This window comes from Malus sylvestris, chromosome 15 (assembly GCF_916048215.2).
Source record: "Malus sylvestris chromosome 15, drMalSylv7.2, whole genome shotgun sequence".
Taxonomy (NCBI): domain Eukaryota; kingdom Viridiplantae; phylum Streptophyta; class Magnoliopsida; order Rosales; family Rosaceae; genus Malus; species Malus sylvestris.
This window is the reverse complement of record NC_062274.1, coordinates 39,628,662-39,647,143: the sequence shown is the minus strand read 5'-3', so window position 1 is coordinate 39,647,143 and position 18,482 is coordinate 39,628,662. Positions and strand designations below refer to the sequence as shown.

General features: G+C 37.8%; 1 protein-coding gene across 1 annotated transcript; it reads left to right on the top strand.

The window, feature by feature from the left end:
- Positions 1-1,430: 1,430 nt before the first annotated feature.
- Positions 1,431-4,838, top strand: LOC126602562 (amino acid permease 3-like). The gene is made up of 6 exons (XM_050269463.1): positions 1,431-1,582; positions 2,547-2,673; positions 2,829-3,062; positions 3,177-3,270; positions 3,468-3,682; positions 3,807-4,838. The coding sequence occupies exons 1-6, from the start codon at positions 1,577-1,579 to the stop codon at positions 4,598-4,600; spliced, it is 1,470 nt and encodes a 489-aa protein (XP_050125420.1). The 5' UTR covers positions 1,431-1,576; the 3' UTR covers positions 4,601-4,838.
- The last annotated feature ends 13,644 nt before the right edge of the window (positions 4,839-18,482 follow it).

The window sequence follows — 18,482 nt, the reverse complement described above, 5'->3', positions numbered from 1 at the left end:
AATCATCTTGTTGAGTAAGAAAGGAATGTCCATTATCCATGTACATTTAATTTTTTTCAATTATATTCATTTTTTCCTTGGGAATCTTAGACCATCTCCAATCGAATAAGGAGGGCCAGATGACTCTCTTTAGCTCTATAACCCTTCAAGAAATTAATATTTTAATGAACAATGCTAGGTCATATTTCTTACCATCTCCAACCAAGGGGGCCAAAGGGCTATAAGCCAAACATAATTTATTATTTTAATTGAATTAATATGGTTACTTAAAATACCTTATTAAAATAAGGTTTTTCGGACATATTAAAAACTACAACAACTTCAACTTAAAGATCCAACTACTTCATTTTACAAACTTAAATTTAAAGATTACAACTTCAATTTAAAGACTACAACATCTTAAATTTAAAAATTACAACTTAAATTTAAAAACTACAACTTAAATTTAAAAACTACAACTTAAATATTAAAGACAACAACTTCAATTTAAAGACTATAATCATTATCTTCATCCGCCATTGTAGGAGTAGCTTAGGTATTTATAGGAAAAAAATTAGAATTTTTTATTTGAGAATTGTTATTAGCACTTCAAAAATCTCATTTTATACTCCTCATAAGTGTATTTTTCTTTCTAATTATAAAAAGTTTGGGGGTGCCAAATGAGATTTTTGGAGTACTAATAACAATTCCCTTTTATTTTTATTTTTTTAAATTTTGTTTGAAAAAAAAAATTCAAATCCAATGGTAACCTGGCGTCAGCTAGTCGTTGCTAGCTAGCATCATGCCGATTCCAGGTAGACGTTGGGTTTTGAATATTGGGCGGGCCCGGGGCTGGATGGCTGGCTCCTTTGGGCTAGTTAGTTGGCCTGATTTCCCATTTTTCATCCGGTAGGGCCACGAGCCCTTTCGGTTGGAAACGATTTTCATGTCATTTTAAGTTATTTTTAACCCTATAATCCTTTGAACGGGTCAGTTGAAGATGGCCTTACATGTTGGAGACCCAGCTTTCCTTGCTCCATAGTGATTCCAAGTCATTACTTGACTGAAATTGAATGAATTCACTGTTTTCAATACCAGTCAAAATATGCTAAAATTCTTGTGCTAAAACAAGTGAGTGATTAAGTTTTAGTGGGTCATTTGGTGCACAGTTGTGTCACTTAAAAGAAACGTTTGACTAATAAATAATTGTCAATTTTATGCTTTGAAATGGGTTTATAATTATATACTCCCACTCTCTATGATGTTTGTGGGAATGAATAATTATGGGAGAACCATATTCATTATTCTTCTCTTTCAATAAGGGAATAAGGGATGGATGATAAGCCTTAAAAGTGGAAATAAATTTTTGATTCTTATTTCTAGGGTTGTCCTCTAAAGAGAGAGAATTAAATATCAAATTTTAGTAGCTATGAGTTCTGCTATATAAGAAGGTTGGTTGATACAAAGAGAGGCACAACACAATACAAATAATACCCATTTCTCTAATATTTCTTGTGATATATTAGAGTGAGTGTGTTGTCGGGTTTCCTGCATATTAGCATATTTGAAATTTATCCAAAAGGAAGGCTACCAACTTATGACGGTAAGGGTTTAGAAGTTTCTGTTCTTCAGTTTCAGCTACTATTAGCATTGTTTGCCACACATTTTAGTCGAAACTTTCTTGCTGCATGAACTCGTCGTTTTTGCGATGCCTTATGTTAAATCCATCACTAGGTTTGCGTTGGGACTCTCAAATTTTAACAGTTATGTTATATCTAGTAAGTTTACTCATGCCTAACATTTGGTTGATGCCAGCCTATATCAACCAAAAGCCATGACTTGTATAAAAAGAAAAAAGTTCTTCAACTGTTACTTCAAGCAGCATAACTATATCCCAAAATTCAGTGACTCAAATCAATGGCTCCTACCGATCTGGGGCCTTTTGCCAGTTGGAAAAAATAAAAAAAAAATAAAAAAAAGATGAAGTTGCGTATTAGATTTGAAACTTGAAAAAGCAGAGATAGGTGTAAGAAAGTGCTTTGGGAGGGTCACTAGAAAAATCATAGGTTGGGAGAAAATTTTGGAAAATCTTTGAAAGTCAAGCTCCAAGTTGGCATGAAAATCAGTGGACCGTGTTGAACACCGGCAAATATTGCATTGGTGGGATGCATGAGTCTTCTTTTGGTCTTCTAAACCACGTGTGGTTTTACATTCTTCCCACAAAAGTGCAATAAATACCCCCACCCCCACCTTCCACTCCAATTTCGTACACCGATACCAGTTCATTGCCAAGTATTCATAATTTCACACTCTCTCTCTCTCTCTCTCTCTCTTTTGAAGCAAAACTTCATTTGGGTTTCTGTAGCACTTCTTTGGGTGCATTTTGTGTGTGACGGAGAGTTGAACAAGCTCATAGATCATTGGAAAAGAAAAACTCATCTCTTTATTTTCCATATTTTTCACAGATTTTGCTTACTTTGAGCAGCACAAACTCTGATACGTTCTTTTTAATTATTATTCTTACAAAAATTAAAAGGCTTGTGTTTTGCTCTCTTTTGTGACAAAAGATGGGAGACAACACTGCCACGAAAAACCAGCAGCTTCACCACCACCAAGTTTTTGATTTCTCAGTTGATATGCCTCCGCAAGGAGGCTCCAAGTTCTTTGATGATGACGGTCGTCTCAAACGAACCGGTAAATTTCTCTTCCTAACACATTATTCATGTTCGCAGATGAGTTAGGCTAGTTAGTTTAATAAATTCAAATCTTTAACAGAAAAACATGAATAGTAATTAACTTTGTTTAAAGTATCAGTAATTTGTTATTCTTTGTGCTGTTTAATTTACCAGGAACTGTTTGGACTTCAAGTGCACACATAATTACTGCTGTGATTGGTTCTGGGGTTCTGTCCTTGGCTTGGGCCACAGCTCAGCTTGGATGGGTTGCTGGCCCTTCTGTGATGCTCTTGTTCTCTTTTGTGACCTACTACACTTCAACTCTCCTCTCTGCATGCTATCGTTCCGGCGATTCGGTCATTGGGAAGAGAAACTATACGTACATGGATGCTGTTAGATCCAACCTTGGTAAACTTTGCTAAAATATATTTTTTAAACTTGTTAGCAAGTAAAATTTTTTTAACATTTTCAATGTTCTAAAATGCTCAAACTTTATTCTGTTTCATGTTTCGATTTTCGTAGGTGGAGCAAAGGTTAAAATTTGTGGATATGTTCAGTACTTGAATCTTTTTGGAGTTTCCATTGGCTACACAATTGCATCATCCATAAGCATGATGTAAGTTTTTGAGTTTGAAGTTTGAAAACAAGGAGTGATTTCTGCTCACACTCGACATAAATTAAAGGAGAATTGAAAGACAGATAAACTGGCGTTTGCGGAAATCATTTCCTTTTGAAAAAAAAAAAAAACTTGATTACAGTTTAGGGACGTTAAGATAATATTTTGGACTAATTCTTTTGGTGTTGATTAAACAGGGCAATAAAGAGGTCTAATTGCTTCCACAAGAGTGGTGGAAAAAATCCATGCCGTATTAATAGCAACCCTTATATGATCGCTTTCGGCGTCACAGAGATCATATTTTCTCAGATTCCGGACTTCGATCAGTTGTGGTGGCTCTCCATTGTTGCTGCTGTCATGTCCTTCACTTACTCAACTATTGGACTGGGCCTTGGAATTGCTCAAGTTGCAGGTACAAAAATAGCAAGCTTTAAAGCTATATTGATGGTTTTAAATTTGACCTCAGTTTTTCTGACTAATTAAATTGGTTCTAATAAAGCTGACTCTTGCTTCTTTTCCTGCTTGTCAAATTTCAGAAAATGGAAAAATCATGGGAAGTATGACCGGAATAAACATCGGTACAGTGACTGCAACCCAAAAGATGTGGAGGAGCTTCCAAGCACTTGGTGACATAGCTTTCGCCTACTCGTACTCTCTCATCCTAATCGAAATTCAGGACACAATTAGATCCCCGCCATCTGAATCCAAGACAATGAAAAAGGCCACTCAAATCAGTGTGGCAGTCACAACCCTTTTCTACATGCTCTGTGGCTGCATGGGATACGCTGCTTTCGGAGACTTATCCCCCGGAAACCTCCTCACTGGCTTTGGTTTCTACAACCCCTATTGGCTCCTTGACATTGCCAACGCTGCCATTGTCATCCACCTTGTTGGTGCATACCAAGTCTACGCACAGCCCCTTTTCTCCTTTGTTGAGAAAACCGCAGCGCAAAGGTTCCCGGACAGCGAATTCATCACGAAAGACATCAAACTCCGAATCCCAGGAATCGGACCCTACAACCTCAACCTCTTCAGAATGATCTGGAGGACAGCGTTTGTGGTCATAACCACTGTGATCTCCATGATCCTCCCGTTCTTCAACGACGTTGTAGGACTTCTTGGGGCTTTTGGGTTTTGGCCGCTCACGGTTTACTTCCCGGTCGAGATGTACATTGTGCAAAAGAGGATTCCAAAATGGAGCACAAGATGGCTTTGCCTCCAAACCCTAAGTGTTGGTTGCCTCATAATAACCATTGCAGCTGCCGCTGGCTCAATTGCTGGGGTGGTTAGTGATCTCAAGGTCTACAAACCATTCACTGCCAGCTATTGAGATTTAGCTGCATGTAATTAACCAAGTTCTCTCCTAATCAAGGAAGGAAAGAGAATTGGTCATTGTGGCCAGTTCTTGTTCATGTTCATATAACAAAATCTTCAATGTGTGGTGGTGTTGTTGATGTTAGTTCTTGGTGTCCTTGTGTTGGTTTCTACTGTCTTCAAAGGAAGAAAAGGCAGTGCCATGTATGTATTTATCTAAAATCAAATCAAGAGTAGTTCCCATTCTCCATTAACTTCCCTTGTTTTCCATTGCAAAGTATAACAATTCTAGCAAAATATTTTGTTCTGTTTTAATGGAGCGACATAATGATTAAATCGAATCTAAACTACGAGCAAAAGAATTTGAATACGCAAAGGAAGAACAAAAGCCTATTTGAATTTGATTAATCGACTCTAAACAATAAGCAGAAGAATGTGAGTTTGAGGGAAGAGAAAGCAAAAGCTTATTGAGTTTTAATTTCTTGAATAGAATATTTCTAGGTCCCATATTTCATGTGCATAAATTTGAAATATGGCACTTCTCAAAAGCACCATTGAAGGTGCAAGTTGTTAAAACCCCATTGACAGAGAAAGAGTTGAACATAGCAAATGTTAACCATCCAATAATATCTGCCATGGAGTGACTGACCATGGTCAATGATTTAATACTTCTGTTGTGGAATGTGACGTCTCTTCTTTCTGGGAAAATCCAAGATATGGGATTGCAATTGCTTGCAACAACTAACCGCACCGAGTACTTAACGCTGAAGAGTCACCTTTCACATCTATGCATTGGCAATTTGGCATCCATTCCATAGTAGCCCCTTCAATTGTATGGGAATATTTTTTTATCACATTTCTTTAATTCATCAACTAACAACGGTTGTTCATGAGATTTATACTCAAAACTCTTTGATCTAATAAGGTGAAGACTAAAATGTTCCTAGACTAAATAGTCATAAGCAAAATTAAAAATTTGAGACGCTATCCATGTGTATAAAATGATTTCTGAATGTTTATCCCATCAGCCTTTATGTTCATCATATTTTGGGAAAATTAATTGATCATTTTTGAAATCCCAATTGCTTAAGTGATTAGTTTGTCAATATGTCTTCGGTAATTGCTTGCTATATCAATGATGTATGATCAATATTTGATTTTGATCAGTTCAATCATTGAATTTTAATTTTGCAGCAATTGAAATTTGAAGTCCGTTTTAGCCAATTTCTTTCCGTATACTTAAGTGTGTATTCAGAAAAAATGGCTAACTGTCCACAGTTGCAGCATACATCACAATTAAGAAATGAAGTGAGACGAATAGTTTAATCAGCAAGAAAAATTCTGTAATGGGGATATGCATTTGGTTCTTCTAGAAAATCAAAAAGGTAAAGAAAAGGTTAACATTAATTATATAATATGGTTGGTTATGCACATTAGAAGCTTGAATCTTTGTATTTGATATCTTCTACAAACATCAAAAGGGTAAAAGAAAAGGTTAAAATTAATTATATAATATGGTTGGTTATGCACATTAGAAGCTTGAATCTTTGTCTTTGATATCATGAATGGAAGTTGGGTTTTTGTCATTGGTGATGATAGTGCATGAGATAGTGCTGCCTCCATTCATATTCATGTCAATGCCGAACTTGACTCTTTTCACTCTCTAATATCTATGCATAAATATATGGGTAGTTTTAAAGGCTTATATAAGTGGTGGTGGTGGTAGTAGTGGAAAAGGGGGCTGCTCATGGCACCCACCCTAGGGTTGTGGAGGGCAAATGGTAGGTCCTCTTTCCCTATCACCGAATGCTACTTGTTTTTACTTTTCCTTCTTTGGGGGTAAACATTAGAAAACAAAGGTGTGGTTTTGTAAACAAAAATAGCAATGTATTAGCAATGAATGCAGTGTAAAGTTCAATTGGGGGATAGATTCATTGACTTGGATTTGTAATAATACAAAACAGAGGAAAAACACCACCAGAAATAGAGAACTTAAATGAATCTAATAGCTAAACCACTTGTAACATTGAATCCAAAATTGAGGAGAAGAACAAATCTCTCCTATTTCCCTCTTATCTTTTCTGATTGTTGTCTTTAGCGAATAACAAGTCCCTCCTAGTGACGTAGTCTACGCTCATCCCTTTGTTCCAATTATTCCCCCTAACCTCCCCTTTAAAATTTCTATTAATTTATTTTGGGAAGTGTTATTAACATTTCTAAAATTTCATTCTACACTCCTCACAAGTGTATTTGTCTTTCTAATTATAGAAAGTTTAGAGTGAAAAATGAGATTTTTTGAAGTGTCAATAACAATTCCCTTTATTTTCTGCCTTTACTTTATTTCAACTCACGAGCTCCGCGGGAAAAATATCTTTGAGTATGGTGAGTGTGGTGAGATGTGCTGCTGAATTCTGAATCAAGCAACTCTAGCCGAGGAAGGAACACTCTTGGCCTTGGGTTCTATAACTTAAAGACAAGGTTATGCCAATTGTTGTGAAGTTCAATAATGGTTCGGCTATCTGTGTGTCGAACTCTAAAAATAACCAAAAAGTAACAATGATGAGCGCAAATTGTACATCTTGAATTTTAATGAGAGGAATTACATGATTTTGTGTTCTCTAGCTAGATTAACGACGTGGAAATTATATTTGATCTCATTAGTTTTTTATTGAATTAAATGAGTCAAGTATAACTCTTTCTCAATATTTTGTCTAAATAAATTGATTATGTGTGCTTTTGGCATATTTAAGATCACATATTCTTTTTCTATTTTGGGTTTTAGAGTACTCTTTTTAGGAAAACTAACAAAAAATCCTCAAAAACTTTAGTTGTAATTAAAATGACAAAATAAAGTTGTAAGTGAATAATACCAGGAGTGACTTTTCAAGGTAAAAATGTCTTTAACGTTAAAAATAAACAGTATCGAGAATGTTTCATTAAGATACCCTTTTTTTTAGTTCAAAGGTTTCAGAATACTACCTCATGTTATTTAAATGTTATGTAGTGCACGTGGCCACTTGAAGAAAAAGGCTACGTTTGAGATTATGGGGATCTTTCATTCACATCCTCACTTAGCCTTTTTATTGCACAGAAAAGAAAAATGAAAGCTTTGTGTTTGGGCGAAGATTTCTCCGGAGAAGGCTCCTCGGCTCTCAGCACAACTCCCCATGGGATTGGCACTTTGGATGTGTAATCGGGTTCTTGCTTGCTGATGTGGTGCAAGAAGATGATAGAGTTAGTTTTGAAAGGTGCCTTTGTGGGGCCTTAGGTGCAAGCTTTGAGGCTCACAATCAAAACTAACCAAATGCTAGGTGTGCCATTACTATCTCAGTACAGCAGATGTAGAACAAGATTGTGTTTAGTTGATTACTTGCGCCCCAAGTTACTCAAACTTCTTGTTATCAAAGGATTGTCGTGGATGGGTTAAGTCTACATTAAGTTCTTTTTTCTTACCTTGCGAACAAGGAGTTTTAGTTCATAGTCTTGTATGTTCGAATGGAGGAAGTTCAGATCCCCTTAAGTTATTTACTTGGTTCTTGATTGATTTTAATGATAGCATATCCATTAAACTAACCAGATTCGGATGCAAATGAGACTTTTATAATGGGAAAACTAATGGAAATGACTTGAATACATGTTGGAGAAGACATTAAGCAGTAGATCTATTAACTTATAAAATAAACAAAGAGCTTTGAGCAAGATTTCACCTTGTCGGGCAAGGTTGAACTTCTTGCAATCACTTATCTTTTGAGTTTACAGGGTTTATTAACTAAAAAGGGATGGATGGCAAACAAGTTTACACAATGGAATAGATACTATGCCACTAGGGGTGATAGCAGAGCTTATAAACTAGACAAAAGATGGCTTTTGTAGGGAATGATCCTGAAAATGATTGAGATCTTGGCTGATTACAGCTTTTAGATGCAAATCTGGCTTGAGAGTAGAGTTTGTATATTTGTTTGTTTGATTGGTTGAGTGTCCTTGTCTCTGGGGCTTTTTGTTCTTTTTATAGGCAGATTAGCCTGACTACAGTGACTTTGCTCTTGCTAGAAAACACTTGGAGGGTAGTGAGTCATCAGCTTTTTACTTGTGTTGCCACTGAAAAGTGCTTTTTGGCTAAGTGTGAGTTAGTCCCCATCACTTGACATTTTAAATCATAGGCAGATGGCCTATGCATTAATGGGAAGGCGCCAACTTGTCTCTAAGCTTAATGTTGGGCTTCAGGCAAGTCTTCTTTTAATTAGCATATTTGGGCTTCCAAAGACTTGTAGCCCAAGGTTCAAATATTAACCCAAACAGTGCCCCCTTCAATCGTTGTTGAGCCTGCAAACCGAGGCATAAATAATGATTTAATAGTCGTCGCACGCCTTTACTCGAAACTTGTGCCATTTAAAGCAACTGTTGGTTATCTAAAACCTTTGCACTAACCCACGAACTCCACCGTTAATTGGCTACTTACTACATAATCATTTCCAAAACCCCTCAGCAGAACACCATAGCCATCCCAAGCCTTTAAATTCCCAGAACTTCCCAAAATTTCCAGAATCTTCATAATTTCCAGAAAATCCTTTTTTACTTTCTCAGTCTCCTTCAACTCTACTCAATGGCACCTAAAGTTGCATGAACCCAATCTCCCTGCGAGACTGGCTAGGGAATTTCCATCATGTCTTGTCTTTTCAATGGCCTTCATTGCCCTCGGGCAAGCTTGCATACTGAGCTTTTCTTTGAGGAGGGAGGAGTGCACTCTTTGGGACCTGCATGGACTTCTCAGGTCCTAATTGCTGTAGAAAACAATATGCCTAAGGAGAAATGGTTTCCTACAATATCCTCAGAAAAACACACTGCTTCCAGCTTCTGTTTCAGGACTTCTATAACATTAAGGAGTAACCAAGCAACTTTAATCGCACCGGTAGATTCTACTTATGGATATAAAGCTATATTCTCTTGCATTGGTATCCACAAGCCCAGACTTCACCATAGCTTCTGCTTTCTTGATCACTTCATCATCATAGGTGTATACTTCGGGATTAACTATGACAATGTCGAAGACTTTGGTAGAACTTGTGGAAGAAGGCTCTTTTATGGAGGCAAGGATTACAAAGGTGTCTTATGCAATTAAGATGTTGGAGGAATAATCGTCCGATCGAAATAGCCTTACCAGAAGATTGAAGAAATCAAGGAAGTAAATGTTGAAGTTGAAGATGCTGAAGCTCAGTTAGCCATCCTAGGATAGCTATTTTAACCAAGGATGTAAAACTATTGATTTGTAACTTCAACATTAATGAAATGAAAATGACTTCTTCAATCCATTTTATCTTGCATTTCCTCTCTAAAACTCAACTACAATGGGCAGATAAGCCAAGTTTAGACCACTCGCAACGTTTATACTTCTTTAATGTAGCAATCCTTAACATCCCACAAGGTTGGGTGATATTTCTTAAAAAACTTAGCATTAATTGGATGCCTCTGCAAGCTTCCTTCCAAATCTACCAAGTAATGTCCTCCTTTGTCCAATACTTGATTGATAATGAAAGGACCCTCACAAGTCGTGCTTCACTTCCCAAAGCCTCTAATCTGAGCTCCCAAAGGTAGAATTGCCTTCCATACTAATTCTCCTTTCTCGAAGTTCTTCAACTTCACCTTCTTATTGTATGCTCAGGCAACAGCTCTCTTCCCTTCTTGAATTTTATCTAAAGCTTCGATTCGGGCTACATCAAGATCTTCAACTTCTTGACATATAGTCTGAATATATTCTTCACTGTGCAACCCAAACTGATTTTGAATTCTAATAGAACTCACATTTATCTCTATGGGGAGCACAACATCTTACCCGAAGGTTAAGGTATAAGGAGTAGTTTCAGTTCCTGCCCTTATGGAGGTCCTATAAGCCCACAAAGTGTCTACTTGACATTCAACCACCATTTTGGACTTTCAGCCACCATTCTTTTAATAATGTTTACCAAGATCTTGTTGCTGGCTTCTGCTTGGCCATTTGACTGGGGGTAGTAAGGACTAGATTGGATCATCTTGATCTTGAACTTGCTTGCAAATTCTTCTACTTCCTTTGAAATAAAAAATGGCCCGCGGTCAGTAACAATTGTCTCGGGCACCCCATATATGTGTAAGATCTTGGTTTCAATGAACTTCTTGACTGTAGTTGAGGTTATGGTCTTCATCGTTGAAGCCTCTACCCATTTGGTGAAGTAGTTTGTGGCCACAATTATGAATGTGTGCCCTTAACTAAAAGCTGGATGAATTTACCCAATGAAGTTCATTGCCCATCGTCAGAAGGGCCAAGGCTTGACCACAGGATACAAGGGTACTGAGGACACATGTTGAAGAGGTCCATGTCTTTGACACTCTTCACATCCTTGGGCATAGGCCTTGCAGTCTTTCTCCTTGTTAGGCCAGAAATAACCATACCTCCTAAGTAACCACCTCATCTTGGTTCCTGCTTGATATGCTCCACAAATTCTTTCATGTACCTCGGCCATTACCCTTATTGATTTTTCCTGGCTTAAGCACTTTAACATCAGCCTATCTGGAGTCTTTCTTAGTAGATTTTCCTCCCAAAAAACGTACTTTATTGCTTGTTGTCTATTTTTCTTACTTGTGGGGAAGGATTGATCTTTCAAATACTAAACAATAGGTGTCCTCTAATCCTCTTTAATCATTTCTTCAGCCATCACATCTAAGCTGAAACCTCTTTCGAAGATAGAAGGGAGATGTCTTTTTTGAACTTCAATGTCCCCTTCAAGTTTCATTTGTTGGATTTATGCTCTAGAAGCTAATTGTGCCATTTCATTGGCAATCACGTTTGATTCTCTAGGAATATGACCGACTGATATTTCAGTATCCCAATAACTCAATAGTTGTGTAGATGCCCAATGGTAGCCTACCATGGTGATGTGCCTGCATTTGTACTCTTCATTTAGTTGATTGATCACCAAATACTTCAACTTCAGTTGCCCTCAACTCTATCAAGATCTCCAGGCCAATTATTAGCGCTTCGTACTCTACCCGATTGTTGGTAGTCTCTTGATAGTCTAGGAGAAATAAATAACAATGGTGAGCACCCTCGGGATTAATGATAACAATCCTAGCTCCCGTAGCATTTTGAGTGCAAGAACCATCAAAATATAATCTCCAAGGAGTGATCCAGATATTATCTATCCTTTTTATCTCTTGATGGATTCATTCTTCTTTGCCCAAGAAAACTTTGCTCGATGGGATCCACATATTGGCTACCTCAAAAGTTCTTGGGATGTTGATAATCTCATCTTGAGACTCTTGGTGTTCAGCCAAGAAGTCTACAATTGCTTGTCCCTTGATCGCTCTCTGGGGCACATACTAAAAGCTGAACTATGATAGTGCTAGAATCCACTTTCCAATTCTCCCAGTTAGCATTGGTTTTCATAGCATGTACTTGATTACATCTGTCTTGGCGATATGTGGATGTGGCAAGGTAACATGTAATGTCTTAATTTGCAGGCAGTGAAGTATAGAGCCAAACACAACCTCTCTACTGGTGTATATCTCGTCTCTACCTCAGTAAGGATTCTATTGAGGTAGTATATTGCTTGTTCTTTCCCGCCTTCATTGTTTTGGGCCAGTAAGCTTCCCATTGATTTCTCAGAGACAAAAATATAAAGCTTTCAAGGTTTCCCCCTCTGAGGTGGCATAAGCACTGGTAGAGAGGACAAGTAAGCCTTTATTCTGTCAAAGGCTTCTTGGTGTGTCGGACCCTACTCGAATTCTTCTTCTTCTTTTAACTTGAGCAAATGAGTTAGCGGCTGAATCTTGCCCGCCAAGTTAGCAATGAATCTCCTCAAAAAGTTATCTTTCCCAGTAGCCTTTGCAATTGTACTTTATTGGTGGAAAGAGGTGTTACCATGATTGCCCGAGCTTTGTTCTTGTCAACCTTTACACCCCTTTGATGAACAAGGAATCTCAAGAAGTTGCCCGACCTTACTCCAAAAGCACATTCCTTTAGATTCATTTTTTAGCTTATGGATCCTCATTCTTGTTAAGGCTTGTCTAAGATCTACCAAGTGCTGATCCTTAATTTCAAACTTCACCACGATGTCATTAATGTATACTTCCATGCTATGGCCAATTAAGTCATGAAAAATGGCACTCATCGCTCTTTAGTAGGTTGCACCTGCATTTTTGAGCTCGAATGGCGTGGCTAAGTATTGATTTGCTCCGCCATGACCTGGGCACCTAAAAGCTATTTTGTTTATATCTTCTTTAGCCATTTTTATCTGATTATAACTGCCATTTCTATCCATGAAAGATAGGACTTCGTGTTTGGAAACTGCATTTATAGACAAGTCAGCCAAAGGCATGTGATATTCCTCTTTCTTGCTCCCAATGTTGCCCATGAGCCCATCCAACCAGGCTTGTGGGCAGCATTATTTCAGGCAGCGCCTCCTCTTAAGTTATGCCAAAGTTCGACATTTGTCGTGGGACTTCACAAAGAGTATCAACCAACAATGGTGCGGGCAACCCCCTTTCAGGTGAGATAGTTCCAAAGAATATTAGTTTTGGGCTCCATTTTGGGGTTGTCATCATCATCATGTCCTCTTGAGTTCTCCTCAAGATTATGTATTTCCCAGGATGGGGGTTCTACGGCACATGGTCTCCTTCTCTTTCAATCTTGCTATTAGCTTTCTCCACCTCTTTCTTGGTTCTCTAATGGAGTTGATTTCTTCCTCTATCAGGTATTCTTTCAAACTTTACATTCTTATAGGTTTCTGAGGCAATAGGGACTTTCAATGAGTTCATGTGGGCTTTGTGTTGCCTATGGACTCTCCTGATCATGGAAGCTCTCATTTCTTTTATGGGTTTCCCATCATTTCCAACCACATACCATTTTCGCCCAAGTCGGGCAAGATTCTTATTCGTGACTGGATTCATTGTTCTTTTCTTTCTTCTGACATCTCCATCGGTATAGTTTGGTTGGGGTGGCTTCACATCCATGCACCTTGGCACCTTGGCTTCCCTGTCCTTTACCTTTTCCGAAGCTTCGTAATTCCTGAACAATTTTGACAAGCCCTTCGGTTGAAAGTCTCCTCCCAACCGTTGGAAAATATTCCTAAAAGTTTCACTTTTAGCCGCCCGCATGACATTTATGCGGGCTTTTTGCTCTTTTCTCTCTCTTCTTCTGATCAGTTCCCGATCGATAATGGCTCCTAATGCTAGGACTTCTAACTCACACTCGCATTCGCACTTGTTACACAACACCACCCCTTTGATTATGGCTGCTTTAGGTTTCTCGGGCAACTTTATAACTCCCTCAGTCGGCTTATCAACTTGCCTCCGTTCTGCTTTCACCTCCCAAGTAGCTTTTCTTTTCCCCTTTTCAGCCCATGTTAAGTTGATCATGTTTATTAGGGCTTTTGGGAAAGGGTCAGTGACAATCATCATATTAGTCTGTGGTTTCTCCAGTAACAACTTTCCTTTTACTATAAGGTCTTGTATCCAATCTTTGAACTGGACACAGTTGGTTATGGAGTGACTGAAAGTGTAATGTAGCTTATAATACTTCTTCCTTCTTAGTTCTTCGAGCTTGGCCAGCTTTTTTGGTGTTGTTGGGCATAACTCCTCATATATCTTTGCAGCCTTGGTTAAGTCAAAGGAATAACTCTAGTATTTGGGGGGCTTCATGGGGACAAATCCACCATCATTCATGACCACTTTCTAGTCCTTGACTGGCTGGACTAACCCCTTCACTAGTAAAGGCTTAAAAGGGGTAGTCATTTCCGTTGCACACATGTCCATTCTCTCTCCTTCGTGGCCATTATTCTATTATGGCTCTCCTTCAAACTCCACTTAGTGGATTATAGCTTTGCTTTTGTAGAAATAAGGCACCTTAGATGAGTGCTTTACTTGCTGTTCCTCGAGTAATAGCTTTTCATACTTGATGGCAGCAATCACCAATTCCTGTAACTCATTGAATTGCACGTCATAAAACTTCTTCCTCAAAGGTAATCTCAACGTTTTCTGAGCGATGGATATGAGTTGTGCATGATTTATAGGGAATTGGCACCTCATCCTTATCCTCCTAAACCTCATCATGAAGTCTTCAGTGGACTCATGTTCCATACTGCTTGACTTCAACCAGATCATTGATAGTCATCTCGGGCTCAACCCTATAAAATTGCTCATGGAAGGCCATCTCCCTTTGCCCTCAGTTGGCAATAGAATTAGGGGGCAACAAAGAGTACCACTGAGATACTAACCCCACTAAAGAGTTTCCAAACAACCTCAACTTGTAGTTAGGATTGTCTTCAAATGCCACACAGCGATTAGAGAACTTGCAAATGTGATCCCTGGAAGACACATTTGCCATCTTCTCCGCTGGATGTTAGGAACGCGGGCATCTTGAAGTTGACTGGAAAAGGGTTCTGCTCATCAACGTACTCAGGATAGAGTTTCTGATAAGTAATTCTAAACAGCAGGCAAGCTTGTGGCTGAGCATTAAGGGCTACCATCATACCGTATTGTATTGTAATCCTAAACTGAATAGGTTTTCCACCTCTTTTGATTAGCTTGGGTAGCCATGACATACTGCTAGTGTCACTCATTGTTTGTGGAAGCCTTAAAGGTGAGTAATTGTATTAAAGAAAGACCGTATTGCATTGTAATCCTAAACTGAATAGGTCTCCACCTCTTTTGATTAGCTTGGGTAGCCATAACATACTGTTAGGTGTAACTCATGGTTTGTGGAAGCCCTAAAGGTGAGTAATCACTTGATGCGTAAAATAACTAAACACACAAATTAAACCCTCTTTTTATCAATTGTAGTAAAGTATGTAAGTAGGGATCGTTTTAGGCCGGGGATTAGGAGGGATTGCTAAATCACTTGGAAACTGACTTGAAAACGTGAAAACAAAGTTTAAAACACTAACTAGACTCAAAGAATGCAAAACTATACTTTAAAACACTAAAACAAACCAAAAAAACTCAAAACAGCCCCTAAACACTCAAAACTACCTTAAAAACACAATCTGGGCAATTTTGGGACTCTCACACAAACTTGGACAAATTTTGGTTTTCTAATGAACTAAAACACTTAAAAACATAATCTAAGACAAGTTCTAATTAATATGACTCAAAGAAATAAGATGGGTTGATTTTTGACGAAAATAATTAAATTAAGACAAGAACAAAGTAAACAAATTCTTAGACAAATTTGGGTGAATCAAAACACTCTAACACATAACCAAAACAGAAATTAAACACTTTGAAACAATAAAGTAAAAGGGGGATTTTGGTTTTAATGAATTTGAAAACAAAACAAACTTTGTAAAACAAAACAGATTGTAAGTGAATTTGAATGAAACTTATGGATGGAAGATTAGCTAGGAGGTTCTTCTCCACATATGTCACACTTGCATACAAAACGATTTCCAGTTGCTTTTCGATAAGCTATGAATACTCAACGCCCCAAATTAACCGTGAATTGCACTAATTAACCCTCAGTTTTTTCCACAAGTTATTAGGTTGGATGATTGCGTACGACAACCCAAAACATTCCCTACAAGTTCCCTACATGAATTGCATAATAGAGATACAAGCAAGAATCATTAAGTTCTATGAAAAACATAAGCATTGACGAGGCACTCGTTACTATGATTTGCATGAAACTTATGCCAAGAGTTTACTTAACGTGATTGTGACTAGCAACCTTCACTACTTGTGAATATAAGTTTATAACGATTAGGTGAAACTCCCTTATATTCTAGCGTCAAATTCATGCATGAAAATTAAGCGTGCACTCTTAACCAACATACACAAATTAGTTTTTATATGAACGGATAAGTAAATTGAATTCACAACTTATGAATCACAACTGGATGTAATCAAATCATATTGCAAGTATGAACATAGTTTCGAATCACCCCCTAACTAAGAGGGGTTTAGTTCCTCATACTCACAAAGCAAAGATACATAAAATTAGACATTAAAATCAAAGGAAAGAAAACACCTAAAATGCTCCAACTTGGTAGCAAGTGCATCCAAGATTCCTCCTTTCCCTTGCTTGCGGCAGATTGGGTTATGAACATATTTTGGGTAGTTTTATGATGTAGAATGGATGGGGAATGGTATGGAAGGGTTTAGGGTGAGTGTGGAGGAGTGTTTGATGGTTGGAGGGTGGTGGAGAACTAGGCAAAGAGGGTGGAAGAAGGTGGAGTGGCTGTTATGTTTTCTAGGCACTAGAATGGTGTTTTTGGGGTGTTTTGCTTCCTAGGGTGTGTATGGACGAATTTTTGTGATAAAATGATGAATATGGGGGATTTTCCTTTGGCCAAAGGGTGTAAACATGTATTTATAGGCCCCAAAAACCTTAGAAAATCAGGTTAGGTTAAGGATGAAATGCATGACAATTTGTGTGTGTGGTGTGCAATGGTCCAAGGGTGAAAATGAAGTAATGATGCAAAGTGTGAAGGGTAAAATGGAGTGGTGTTGTAGCTAGGGAGCATGAATGATTGTGTACATTGCATAGAGATGGAAAGGGAGGTGAAATGTGTCAACAAATGGGTCAAAGGTGCAACAACATGTGTTGCACATGGCATTGGATTCCAAATGTGAATGATGGAGCATCAATTGGTGCATGTAATGGATGTAAATGTTGTCTAAAATCTAATGAGTGAAGGGAACAAGAGGTATCAAGCAATTGAGTGTAATAATTAAATGAATTGAAGCATGAAATTAGAAATTATGTAGGGGACAAGAGTGATCAAGCATGGCATGGAATCCAAAGGGAATTCTATGTGGTTTGCATGGCAAGGAATGCAAGTTGGGGTGACAGATTTTTGGGCTGTTTTCTTCATCTTTTGGACCATAATTCTTCATATTCTTGGCCTCTTTAGTTCTCAAATTCGTCCATCCACTTGGCCCATGCATTTGCTATCCATTCCAAGCCCGAAACATGCTCCAAAGGCCTCCAAAATGCATCTTCTTGCATACTTTGTACTTAGAGTCTGAAAACACACAAAAATAACTTTGAACACTAAAAGAACTAAGGAAATACAACGTAAATGCACAAGAACAAGCTAACTAAGTCGCATAAATATACTCCTATCAAATTCCCCCACACTTAGCTTTTGCTAGTCCTCGAGCAAACAAAGAAATAAAACGAAACAAAACAAATAAAATACAACCTAAACCTTCCAACATTTGCCTCAGGGATTCCAATGCATATGACATGTTAAAAATCATTATCCCCACAAATTTGAATCATCTTCACACTTAAACATGTACTTAATCATAGTCACTACTTACTTGTTCACAATTAATCGATTAAAACAATGTTTTTGATGTAGTAACATGCCTTAGAGAATTTACTCAATTCCTTTCAAAGTATGCACTCAATTTTCACTCAGATTTTCTAACTACACACCCTATACTAGTTATATGTGAGAAGATTGATGTAGATATGAAAACGAACGCTCACATATATGTATCACAAAGAAAGCAATTTCTGGAGTTAATAAGCAAGTTTAGATATGATCTCATGAATGGAATGCTACTACTTAGATGCGAGAACCAGTGACACCATATGCTCATACCAAATTCAAACTCCACATATTGAAACGCATGACACTCAAGATGAAGTTAAGGGTTGTAACGGGGCTTGGGGTGATGGCTAACAAATGAAGGATAAGGATAACAATCGTTCTTAAAGCAATAGCAAGTAAAGTAATGAAATTGAAACTTAGAATTCACTTAGATTGCAGAAATCAGCTTTTAGACACGAAGGGAAAATTCAAGCAATAATTAGGGCCGAATTCTATGTTTTGGACCCTTTCTTCAACAAGCAGCACTTTAAAACTCTTTTTCGCATATTTTTCAACTCTTTTTTTTTTTTTTTTTTTTTTTTTTTTTCAACT